The 12,637-nt window shown below is 43.7% G+C and overlaps 1 protein-coding gene across 5 annotated transcripts in view; it reads right to left on the bottom strand.

The window, feature by feature from the left end:
• NMU (neuromedin U) overlaps positions 1-12,637 on the bottom strand; it is a 139,198-nt gene that overhangs the window by 31,447 nt on the left and 95,114 nt on the right. For all 5 annotated transcript variants that reach the window (XM_073645469.1, XM_073645470.1, XM_073645468.1 and 2 more), the window contains exons 2-4: positions 10,889-10,947; positions 6,096-6,140; positions 5,949-6,008 (exon numbers count right to left, since the gene is read on the bottom strand). In XM_073645469.1, coding sequence (XP_073501570.1) covers positions 5,949-6,008; positions 6,096-6,140; positions 10,889-10,947 — 164 coding nt within the window. The remainder of the gene's footprint in view (positions 1-5,948; positions 6,009-6,095; positions 6,141-10,888; positions 10,948-12,637) is intronic.

Genomic DNA, 12,637 nt, shown 5'->3' with positions numbered 1-12,637 from the left:
GCACACATCTGTCTATATAAGACCTCACAGCTCACAGTGCATGTCAGACCAAATGAGAATCATGCGCTCAAAGGAACTGCACAAGGAGCTCAGAGACAGAATTGTGGCAAGGCACAGATCTGGCCAAGGTTACAAAAGAATTTCTGCAGTACTCAAGGTTCCTAAGAGCACAGTGGCCTCCATAATCCTTAAAGGGAAGAAGTTTGGGACCACCAGAAGTCTTCCTAGACCTGGCCGTCTAGCCAAACTGAGCAATCGTGGGAGAAGAGCCTTGGTGAGAGAGGTAAAGAAGAACCCCAAGATCACTGTGGCTGATCTCCAGAGATGCAGTAGGGAGATGGGAGAAAGTTCCACAAAGTCAACTATCACTGCAGCCCTCCACCAGTCGGGCCTTTATGGCTGAGTGGCCCGACGGAAGCCTCTCCTCAGTGCAAGACATATGAAAGCCCGCATAGGGTTTGCTAAAAAACACATGAAGGACACCCAGACTATGAGAAAGAAGATTCTCTGGTCTGATGAGATGAAGATAGAACTTTTTGGTGATAATTCTAAGTGGTATGTGTGGAGATTACCAGGCACTCATCACCTGCCCAATACAATCCCAACAGTGAAACATGGTGGTGGCAGCATCATGCTATGGGGGTGTTTTTCAGCTGCAGGGACAGGACGACTGGTTGCAATTGAAGGAAACATGAATGCGGCCAAGTACAGAGATATCCTGGATGAATGAAAACCTCTTCCAGAGTGCTCTGGATCTCAGACTTGGCCGGAGGTTCACCTTCCAACAAGACAATGACCCTAAGCACACAGCTAAAATAACAAAGGAGTGGCTTCAGAACAACTCAGTGACCATTCGTGACTGGCCCAGCCAATGCCCTGACCTAAACCCAATTGAGCATCTCTGGAGAGACCTGAAAATGGCAGTCCACCAACGTTCACCATCCAACCTGACGGAACTGGAGAGGATCTGCAAGGAAGAATGGCAGAGGATGCCCAAATCCAGGTGTGAAAAACTTGTTGCATCATTCCCAAGAAGACTCATGGCTGTTGTGAGGAGCTGCCCACTTACCAGTGGCGTACCGCCAATGGCGGCAGACCACGCGACTGCTATGGGGCCCGTGAGCCCGGGGGGCCCCATAGCAGTCCAGGGGTGGACATACCGCCGCCGGTGCAGCTGCGCCGGGTGCCATCACCATGCAGCTGCACCAAGGAGCCCACAAGGTGCAGCTACTCCCTGCACGCGGCGGTCAGGGAGCGATCCCTGCAGCTCCGCTGCTGTCAGGAGGAGAATAGCAGCGGAGCTGGAAGGTTCGTCCTCTGCTTCCTCCCTGATCCAGGCGCGTGTAGCTTGATGAGCACGTCATCATGTTGCGCGCGCCTGGGTCAGGAAGAAAGCGACCAGCAACCAGGAGGATGCTGCTGCAGGGGAGCGAGCTGAGGTAAGTTGTTTTTTTTTGTTGTTTTTTTTTTACTGAAATGCTGGGGAGGGGAGGTGGGGGGAGAGCAATGGTAGGATGGTGGGGCTGGGGAGAGGAATGATGGGGCTGGGAAGAGCAATAATGGGGCTGATGGGACTGGGGAGAGCTATGATGGGGCTGGGGAGAGAAATATTGGGGCTGGGGAGAGGGCTGATGGGGCTGGGGAGAGGAATAATGGGGTTGATGGGGCTGGGGAGAGCAATAATGGAGCTGATGGGGCTGGGGAGAGGAATAATGGGGTTGATGGTGCTGGGGAGAGCAATAATGGGGCTGATGGGGCTGGGAAGAGGAATGATGGGGCTTGGGATAGGAATAATGGGACTAATGCGGCTGGGAAGAGCAATAATGGGGCTGGGGAGAGAAATGATGGCACTGGGGAGAGGAATAATGGGGTTGATGGAGCTGGGGAGAGGAATAATGGGATGGTGGGGCTAGGGAAAGCAATGAAGGGGCTGGGGAGAGGTATGATGGGGCTGGGGAGAGCAATGATGGGGATGGTGGGGCTGGGGAGAGCAATGATGGGATGGTGGGGCTGGGATGAGCAATAATGGGGCTGATGGGGCTGGGGAGAGGAATAATGGAGTTGATGGGGCTGGGGAGAGGAATGATGGGGCTGATGGGGCTGGGGAGAGGAATAATGGGGCTGGGAAGAGCAATAATGGGGCTGATGGGGCTGGGAAGAGCAATAATGGGGCTGATGGGGCTGGGGAAAGGAATGATGGGTCTGGGAAGAGCAATAATGGGGCTGATAGAGCTGGGGAGAGCAATGGTGGGGAAGGGGAGAGCAATGACGTGTTTCTGGGAGAGAGCAATGATGGAGGTGCTGGAACAGAGCAATGGGGGGGCTGGGAGAGAGCAATGATGTGGGGCTGGGAGAGAGCAATGATGGAGGTGCTGGGACAGAGTAATGATGGGGGTGCTAAGAGGAAATGATAGGAGTGCTGGGAGAGCGCAATGATGGGGGTGCTGGGACAGAGCAATTATGGGAGTTTCGCTTTGCTTGTACTGTAAAGCCTTGTATATTTTCCGTGTGCACATAGCCTTACAGTTAATTGGGGAGGGTCACAGAGAATGGCTGGTGCAGATTATAGTTAATGGGGGGCACAGTGCTGCTTATCACTTTATATTTTGATTACTAAGTGGCTAATAGTATATTAATGGGGGGTTTACATATCTGTAGTCGAGGACGCAGAGCGGGGGAGACACATGTATGCATACAATATGTGACCTTGCTATTTTCTAGGCTGGAGATCATCGTGACAAGACGAGTCGTGGCTGGGAGATGTCGACATGAAGGTCTGACAAGATGGAGAAGAAGCAGCAGAAACCGGCTCTGATCAGATGAGACGTTAGCGGTAAGTGCCTGGATGTAAATATTATTCTGTATCTGCACTGTGTGACTTGGAGTGATAATGTTATCTGTAAAATCCCTTAGGCTGCATTCTCACATTTATGTGAAATGTCCGTGTGCTGCCAGATCTTTTTATCGGATGGTCCACGGACTCGTACAGTTTTATAGATCCATTCACACATCCATGAAAATCACGGATCTGAGAATGAGATCTGTGAGGGTCAGAGAATGTCCTGATCTGATCAGATTTTGAGGATCAGAATAGGACATGCTCAATGCTTCAGTAAAACAGGGCAGCACACCGACACTGCACACAGATGCAGGAATGTAGCCTTATTATGTATAGCACAGTCCCATAGTATATAGTGCACTCACTTATTATGTATAGTGCCATCCTTAGTTATATAGTTTCCTCTTTTATTATGTATAACACCCTCCCTTATTATGTACCATCCTCTCTAGCGGCTCACAGTTGGGGGATCATACTGTGTTGTGGTCAGCATACTTTACCCTGGGAGTTGAGGTGGGGTACAGTAGGGTCATTATACTGTGCATGTGGAGGAATTCACCATGGGGGTTTCATACGGTGTTTGGGGGCCCCTTTTATTGGCATCACACTTTATGGGGCAATGAAAGAGAGATCTAGGACTTCAGCAGGAGGAAAATTACTATGTAAAGGATGGAAAGTTGTGACATCTGATCTTTGGTGACCCTGACTATTCTTTACATTTTTTTTGGGGGGGGAGGGGGGCCCAGTTAGAGCTTCTGCTATGGGGCCCCATGATTCCTATGTACGCCCCTGCCACTTACTAACTTACTAAAGACTACGATACTTTTCCAGCAATGGACCACCATTTTTGTCAATATTATTATTGTGTATTATTAGTGATTTACTTGTTATGTTTTATATAGTTCTGCTTACTTGTCAGTGTGTAAGATTCACTTGTAAAATGTCCACCATTCCGCTAATCTAATCTTTATCTCAGGAGTCCATTGTTTCTACAGCCAATAATCTCATTAGGTGAGTGTAGATTGAGACACAGTGGAGCCGTCACCACAGGGGGTCTTACAGGCAGTCTCAGATGAAGGCCTCTAGAAAATTCTTCATTGCTTTTTAGCTAACAGTAAATGCTTAAGGGGGAGGGTGATCACTTCTGACCTGGGAGGGGACTGATCCCAGTGAAAGAAAGGAGAGTCATGTTTTAGTTAGAGTTGTGTGGAAGGATTAAAGGAAGAGGATGGAGACCGTGGACTTGGAAGGATGAATGGATAAACAGGTTACCATTATGGATTATGTCGTTTGGATTTACACTTTCTTAAAAGGACTGCTGCTACTGGATACCTGTGCTTTCATCGTTTTATCAGCCGTCTAGAGGATCATGGACTGTGGCTACAGACTATACTGGCTGGAGATACGAAATCTGTGGGCCAACCAAAAGTTGGGAAACAGTGAGTATGGCCTTATACAAAGCCAGTGGAACTACTGAGCCAGATTGGGAATTTGAGGACTGAGAGAACTGTATTTTGGCCATTTACCTGGAATTGCTTTATTACCATGGCTGTGATCAATAAAATATTGTTGCATCGTTAACCTGCCTAGGTGACTACTTACAACCCACAACCTGAGATCTTTACAGCTGTACTAGCTCAAAAGGGAGCCTCTACTCAATACTGAGCAAATGGTCTGAATACTTATGACCATGTGATATTTCAGTTTTTCTTTTTTAATAAATTTGCAAAAATTTCTACATGTCTGTTTTTTTCAGTCAAGATGGGGTGCAGAGTGTACTTTAATGAGAAAAAAAATGAACTTTTTAGAATTTACCAAATGGCTGCAATGAAACAAAGAGTGAAAAATTTAAAGGGGTCTGAATACTTTCCGTACCCACTATAATCTGCATGTGACAAAAAATAGCAGCGTGCACTAGTTTCTTCTGTAAATCGGATGATACTCACCCGTTCAAGTCTATGAGTGTGTAAAAAAATCAGATGCCATACAAGGACACAGTATAACATCAGATTTTTACGGATACATTGCAATTCTGTAACCTAGAAAACTGTAAATGGCCCTGTAAATTATTAACAACTCCTGTAAAAAAACTGGATTGCATGCAGATGACAAGTGAGAAAAAAAATCATGCCACTTTTCTGGAATAAACGCTGAACGATTTTTTATATGCTCATGTGAATCTACCCTTAAAACAAACCTGTCACCAGATTTTACTGATATGAGATATGGCCACCACCTTTCAGCCCTCATATACAGCATTCTATAATGCTGTATATAAGCCCCCAATCCAACCTGCAAGACAAGCAAAAGATGCTCACCTGCGTGGCGGTTCGGTCCCAGGGGCGTTGCTCATCTTGATCTTGTGCCTCTCTTCTTCTTTCGATGCCGTCCTCCTTCTGTGCTTCATGTGGATGACACGTCCTATGTCATCCACACAATGTCCCCGACATCGTGCTCCTGAGCAGGCATACTTCTCTGCCCTGACTGAGGCAGAGTAAAGTACTGCAGTGCACAGGCGTTGAGGGTCTTTGATCTTTCCCGGCACATGCGCACTGCAGTAGTTTGCACTGCCCTCGACAGCACAGAAAGAAGTACGGCTGCGGACACTGTGTGGATGACGTAGGACGTGTCATCCACACGAATGACAGAAGGAGGACGGCATAGCAAGAAGAAGGGAGCCACCGGATCAAGACGAGCGACACCCTTCGGACCTGACCGCCCCCCAGGTGGGTATAATAAAAGGTGTTTTTCTTTTGTTGAAGGCCGGATCAGGGGCTTATATGCAGCATTAGAGCATGCTGTATATCAGGGCGGAAAGGTGGTGGCCGTATCTCATATCGGTCAAACCTGGTGACAGGTTCCCTTTACGCGAATTGTACCCCTCTGACATTGATGGAATTCGTCATAACTTATGAGATATCAGGCGTCACATCCATGTACTAACAATTCATACTGAATATTACTGTCCAGTCTGTGCTCCACATTACATGAATGGTTATTATTATTATTATTATTAATAATAATGGTACATTAATCCTGTAAACTATATTAGAGCACAGTTTTAGCCACTTTTTAGTAATCATCACAATTCATGAAAAATTTTGCTTACCTGAGACTTCTGCAGAATTCCCATTGCCATAAAGCAAAGTTCTTCTAGAGCACTTGATACCTGCACATAAAAGACAGGAAGTTCCATCAACTCACAGCTTTATTTTTATACTGTAATAAATGGATAAGATAATTAATGTAAACTCACCGCGGGCTGGGAATCTGACAGGACTGCAGAACATGCATCATCTATCTGTAGACACAGGGAAATCACAAAAGAAAACTGAAACCTAGAACCTGCTGACAGTCAGCAGATCTGTACATAACAGTGTTAGGAAAATACACGCTTACATTATTTAACAGCTAAAGACATTACCTCTAAACATTATATGGACCAGTAATGCAGAATTACTATATACAGTATGTTATTTCTATACAGTAATGGATCTATCTGATTTCAGGTGGACTGTACTTATATAATACTCATGTATCAGAAGTAGTACTACTTTTGAAATAGTGAAGGTAAATGCCAAAATAAACCGTAGTGGATTCAATCAGTAATTCCCTATCTAATGGCAAAGGGATCACTTGTGTTATTGGGAATATGCCTTTAAAGGCTATGTACACATTCACACTAAATTCATTTTATTGTTCATTTTCTTCCAAATGTAAAATGAAGCAATTTTCTAAATAGTTTTTTTTACTAAAAATTTACAACAATTTTGCTGCTGCAGATTGTACGTACTTTACAATGGTTATAGAGAGTCCTCACCCTTTTGTTAAAATGCCAGTTTTTTTGTCATGTAATAATAAATCATACAAAAGAAGAATAATTTCAGAACTTTTTCCACCTTTAATGCCACTCATAATCTGTACAAATCCATTGAAAAATAAACTGAAATCTTTTTGGGTGGAAAAAAGGAAAATAAAGAGCAAAAATAATGTGGTTGCGTAATTATACACACCCTTAAACTAATATTTTATTGAAGTACTCTGAATTTATGACAGCATTCAGTCTTTTTGTTTAGTAGTCTATTAGCGTGGCACATCTAGACTTGGCAACATTTGTTCACTCTTCCTTGCAGTACCGTTTCAAATCTATCAGATTGTGTGATCATCTCCTGTGTACAGTGCCTTCTTCAGGTCTCTCCACAGATTTTCAATTAGAATCAGGTCTGAGCTCTGGCTGGGCCATTCCAAAACTTTGATCTTCTTGCAAAGTCGTGAGGCAGCACTCTACAGTAATCGCAGTTATCGTTGCTTTGTTTATCTGTGTATTTTTCTATTATATTACGATAAAGTAATTGTTGGGTTATAATTTGAGTTCCAAGGATGTCCAAAAAATTATTTCTAATCGCAAAAGGAACTTTTCAATATGTGATCAGTTTTATACTTACATAGTTACATAGGTTGAAAAAAGACCTAGGTTCATCAAGTTCAACCTTTCTCTACCAATTGTACATTTTGTCACTAATTTAACTATAACCCACAATGTTATGTACTGAGGAAATCCTCTAGCCCTTTTTTAAAAGCTGTTATAGAGTCGGCCATCACTACCTCTTGTGGTCGGCATTCCACAGTCTGACTGCTCTGACTGTAAAGAACCCTTCCTATTTAGCTGCCGGAATTGCCTTTCTTCCACCAATAATGTGTGCCCCCTGGTCCTTAGTATGGTCTTTGGAAGGAGTAAGTCATGTGCCGGTCCTTTGTACTGACCACACATACAGTGCTGGCCAAAAGTATTGGCACCCCTGCAATTCTGTCAGATAATACTCAGTTTCTTCCTGAAAATGATCGCAATCACAAATTCTTTGGTATTATTCTCTTCATTTAATTTGTCTTCAATGAAAAAAACACAAAAAGAATTGTCCTAAAGCCAAATTGGATATAATTCCACACCAAACCTAAAAAAGGGGGTGGACAAAAGTATTGGGACCCTTTGAAAAATCATGTGATGCTACTCTAATTCGTGTAATTAAGAGCACCTGTAACTTACCTGTGGCACCTAACAGGTGTTGGCAATAACTAAATCACACTTGCAGCCAGTTAACATGGATTAAAGTTGACTCAACCTCTGTCCTGAGTCCTTGTGTGTACCACATTGAGCATGGAGAAAAGAAAGAAGACCAAAGAACTGTCTGAGGACTTGAGAAACCAAATTGTGAGGAAGCATGAGCAATCTCAAGGCTACAAGTCCATCTCCAAAGACCTGAATGTTCCTGTGTCTTCCGTGCACAGCGTCATCAAGAAGTTTAATGCCCATGGCACTGTGGCTAACCTCCCTAGATGTGGACGGAAAAGAAAAATTGACGAGAGATTTCAACGCAAGATTGTGCGGATGGTGGATAAAGAACCTCGACTAACATCCAAACAAGTTCAAGCTGCCCTGCAGTCCGAGGGTACAACAGTGTCAACCCGTACTATCCCTCGGCGTCTGAATGAAAAGGGACTGTATGGTAGGATACCCAGGAAGACTTCACTTCTTACCCCGAGACATAAAAAAGCCAGGCTGGAGTTTGCCAAAACTTACTTGAGAAAGCCTAAAACGTTTTGGAAGAATGTTCTCTGGTCAGATGAGACAAAAGTAGAGCTTTTTGGGAAAAAGCATCAACAAAAAAAAAAAGAAGCATTCAAAGAAAAGAACACAGTCCCTACAGTCAAACATGGCAGAGGTTCCCTGATATTTTGGGGTTGCTTTGCTGCCTCTGGCACTGGACTGCTTGACCGTGTGCATGGCATTATGAAGTCTGAAGACTACCAACAAATTTTGCAGCATAATGTAGGGCCAAGTGTGAGAAAGCTGGGTCTCCCTCAGAGGTCATGGGTCTTCCTGGAGGACAATGACCCAAAACAAACTTCCAAAAGCACTATGAAATGGTTTGAGAGAAAGCACTGGAGACTTCTAAGGTGGCCAGCAATGAGTCCAGACCTGAATCCAATAGAACCGGGAGCAGTTTGCCAAAGAAGGACGGTCTACAATTCCAGCAGAGCATTGTAAGAAACTCATTGATGGTTACCGGAAGCGGTTGTTCGCAGTTATTTTGGCTAAAGGTTGTGCAACCAAGTATTAGGCTGAGGGTGCCAATACTTTTTGTCCGGCCCTGTTTTGGAGTTTTGTGTGAAATGATCAATGATTTGATTTTTGCTTCATTCTCTTTTGTGTTTTTTCCTTGCAAGCAAATTAAATGAAGAGAATAATACCAAAGAATTTGTGATTGCAATCATTTTCAGGAAGAAACTGAGTATTATCTGACAGAATTGCAGGGGTGCCAATACTTTTGGCCAGCACTGTATATTTATACATGTAAATGAGATCTCTGAGACGTCTTTTTTCTAGGCTAAACAAGCTCAACTTTTCTAATCTCTCATCATATGAGAGGCCTCCATCCCTTGTAATAATCTAGTTGCCGCCTTTGAACTGACTCTAACTTCTGAATATCCTTTTTAAAATGCGGAGCCCAAAACTGGATCCCATATTCTAGATGTGGCCTCACCAGTGATTTATAAAGGGGTAACAATTCGTTGGGATCATGGGATTTCATCTCTCTTTTTATACACTCTAAAATCTTCTTTACTTTTGCAGCTTGTATATTTAAGTGCTAAGTTTTCATGTATGCATGACATTTTTGTACTTTGTTATTAGAGCACATATACACCTTTCAATACCTTTTACTGTGTTTATTGGTCTACCTATGCCTTCTCATGGGTTTACAGTACAATGTGACCACCCCACTCGAAATTTTCCCTGTTTGATAGATTTTTAATTGACTTTGTGATTGTTTTATGGTATAATTAAGCACATGGTATGATCAGTAGTTGTGCACATTTTGTACCTTTTTTTTTACGCGTTCTCAATGTCTCTTACATACAAGTCTATGAAGTCTTACCAATAGTGTCTCAATCATTACCCACTTTAAAATAAAGAAGCTGCAGACCATATTATTTATCTCCTGAAGCTTTGGGTAGATACTGGCTCTCCTTGCAGAAATAGAATTGGTGTATGGAGCCTTATAGGCAATGAATGCTCCAGGCAATAAGCTCTCCACCAGAAGACTATGTGGGGCTCATTATTCGGTATGGAGGACTATGTGGGGCCCATTATTCTGTATGGAGGACTATGTGGGGCCATTACACTGTATGAAGGACTATGTGAGGCCCATTATTCTGTATGGAGGACTATGTGGGGCCCATTATTCTATATGGAAGACTATGTGGGGCCCATTATATTATACACTGGTTGGCCCGTGACTTTGTCCAAGTTTTTCATTTTGGCCCTCTGTGTGTTTGAGTTTGACATCCCTGTTTTTTACAAATCATTTCTATATTGCTAAATTCATATTCAATACTGTGATTATTCCAGAAGAACTACTCTTGGTTAGGAATTACTTTTAACAGGCCATACAAATAACAATGCAAACTACTCATTACAGGATTTTCATTCATTATATTTGAAGGAGTAAAGCAGAAAACAGCTTAAGGCTGTGTGCCCACGTAGCATTTTTCAAGCGTATATGCTGCGGAATTTCCGCAGCGTAAACGCTTGAAAAACGCATGTATATCCGCACCCCATGGTCCCCAATGGGATTCCGCAAGTTCTATGCACATGCTGCGGATTTTTCCGCAGCGTTTATGCCGCGTTCAAAAATCCGCAGCATGTCATTTAATTTTGCGTTTCCGCAAGCGGAATTGCCTTTGTCCAATGCATAAAAAACGCAAGGCAATTCCGCATGTGGAAAACGCGTGATAAACGCGCGAAAAATGCGCGATAAACGCGTGCGGAATTCCGCATGCGTTTTTCCGGGAGAGGACTTGCATTTATGCAGCAGAAATTTTCTGCTTCATAAATGCAACGTGGGCACATAGCCTAAATATTATGGCAAATGTGCAAGTGTAAAATGAAAAAACTTTATACCAGTGCATCCTAGGGAAGTCTCTAGAAAAAAGTACTATATAACTGGAATTATGCTTTTAGCACCAAGATTAAACTAGAAATGAACCTACCCCATTCCACAACTGCAACTCTTCTTCTGCTCTAAGCACGGGGGATGAAAATGGGGCACCTGTAAAACAAAATTAGTAAATTGCATGGAATATTTAAATGATTAGTGTACACATTATTGAATATTTTAAATTTGTAAAAGGTCAGTTTATTAGGCTGCGTGCACACGATGCGTTTTTCATGCGTTTATGCTGCGGAATTCGTACCCCATGGTCCCCAATGGCATTCCGCAATGTCAATGCACATGCTGCGGATTTTTCCGCAGCGTTTCTGCAGCGCTCATAAATCCGCAGCATGTTCATTAATTTTGCAGAAGCGCAGCGGAAGCGCCGCCATTGACTTGCATTGAGACGCATAGAATCCGTGTCTGTACATTTGTACAAGCGGATAATATGCATTTCAATGTGCGGATGGTACCCAGTTCTGGAGGAGAGAAGACTCTCATCCAGACCTGGGTACCATTGTACCTGTAAAAAAAAAGAATAAAATAAAAAATAAGGTTTATCTGTCCGGCGGCCCCTGCAGCGCTTCTCTTTCCAGGACCTGAGATGACGTCGCGGTCATGTGACCGCAGGCTGTCTCGCGAGATGCCGGCAAGCCAGGAAGGAACCAGGAAGGAGCGCGACAGCTCACGCGGCGGCATCGGAGGTAAGTATAGCTTTATTTTTTTATTTTTACGGTCACACTGTATAAATCCATGCCGTTTGCATGGATTTATACAGTGTGACATAGTTTTCAAGCACTTTCCAAGTGATGCTATCGCCTGGAAAGTGCTTGTCAGTTTGCATGCGGAAACACATGCGTTAACGCATGTGGATACGTATGTGAATCCGCATGTATTCTGCAGGAAAAACGCATGCACAATCTGCATGCGTTTTTTCTACCAGGGAGATGCAGAAAAGCTGCAAAAATTTTCTGCTTCATTTCTGCATCGTGGGCACATAGCCTTAAACATAGGAACAGAAAAAGGCTTGTGTTGGATTGTGTTGTACTACTGCATAAGTAAAGTTGTAGAAGTCAGTCTGTGAATAATAATCCAAAGATTCAGTTGAGATAGGTAAGTGCTGTACCTGCATGGTCAGTGTGACAGTGAAGCCATTGATCAGTTACAGCACAGCACCTTAACACTGCAATTGCAAACCAGGAGGGCACTTTAATACCGTGTCATAATTTTAGTATAAAATTAGTATATAATTCTAGTAAAAAGCAAATCCTAAAACCTAGGCTTGTGTGTCACAGGCTGGGAAGCCATTTAGAAAAAAAATACAAATCACAGACCTCTGGAATCCAGAAATATAAATTCAACTGTCTACCTCACAAAGTTTGTGTTGCTAAAATGTTATCTTATTTGCACACTCCTTAAGGCCCCGTCACACTAAGCGACGCTACAGCGATCCCGACAACGATACGACCTGTCAGGGATCGTTGCTGCGTCGCTGTGTGGTCGCTGGTGAGATGTCAAACAGTCAGATCTTCCCAACAACGCAGCAACGATGCGGCGACCCGTAACGATCTGTATAACGATGCACGCCTATGTGTTTCTGTGTCTGAGTCGTTAACAAGGTCGTTGGTAACGTGTCAAACACACCGATGCATGCTACCCAGCGGGGCCTCAACAATCAAAGAAATGTCCAGACCATTCCGACACGACCAGCGATCTCACAGCAGGGGCCTGGTCGCTGCTAAGTGTCAAACGTAGCGAGATCGCTACTGAGGTCGCTGTTGCGTCACAAAACTTGTGACTCAGCAGC

This window comes from Phyllobates terribilis, unplaced genomic scaffold (assembly GCF_046119375.1).
Source record: "Phyllobates terribilis strain yellow unplaced genomic scaffold, ASM4611937v1 Scaffold_1__5_contigs__length_1240528914, whole genome shotgun sequence".
NCBI classification, from domain to species: Eukaryota; Metazoa; Chordata; class Amphibia; order Anura; family Dendrobatidae; genus Phyllobates; species Phyllobates terribilis.
This window is presented reverse-complemented; position numbering and strand designations above follow the sequence as displayed.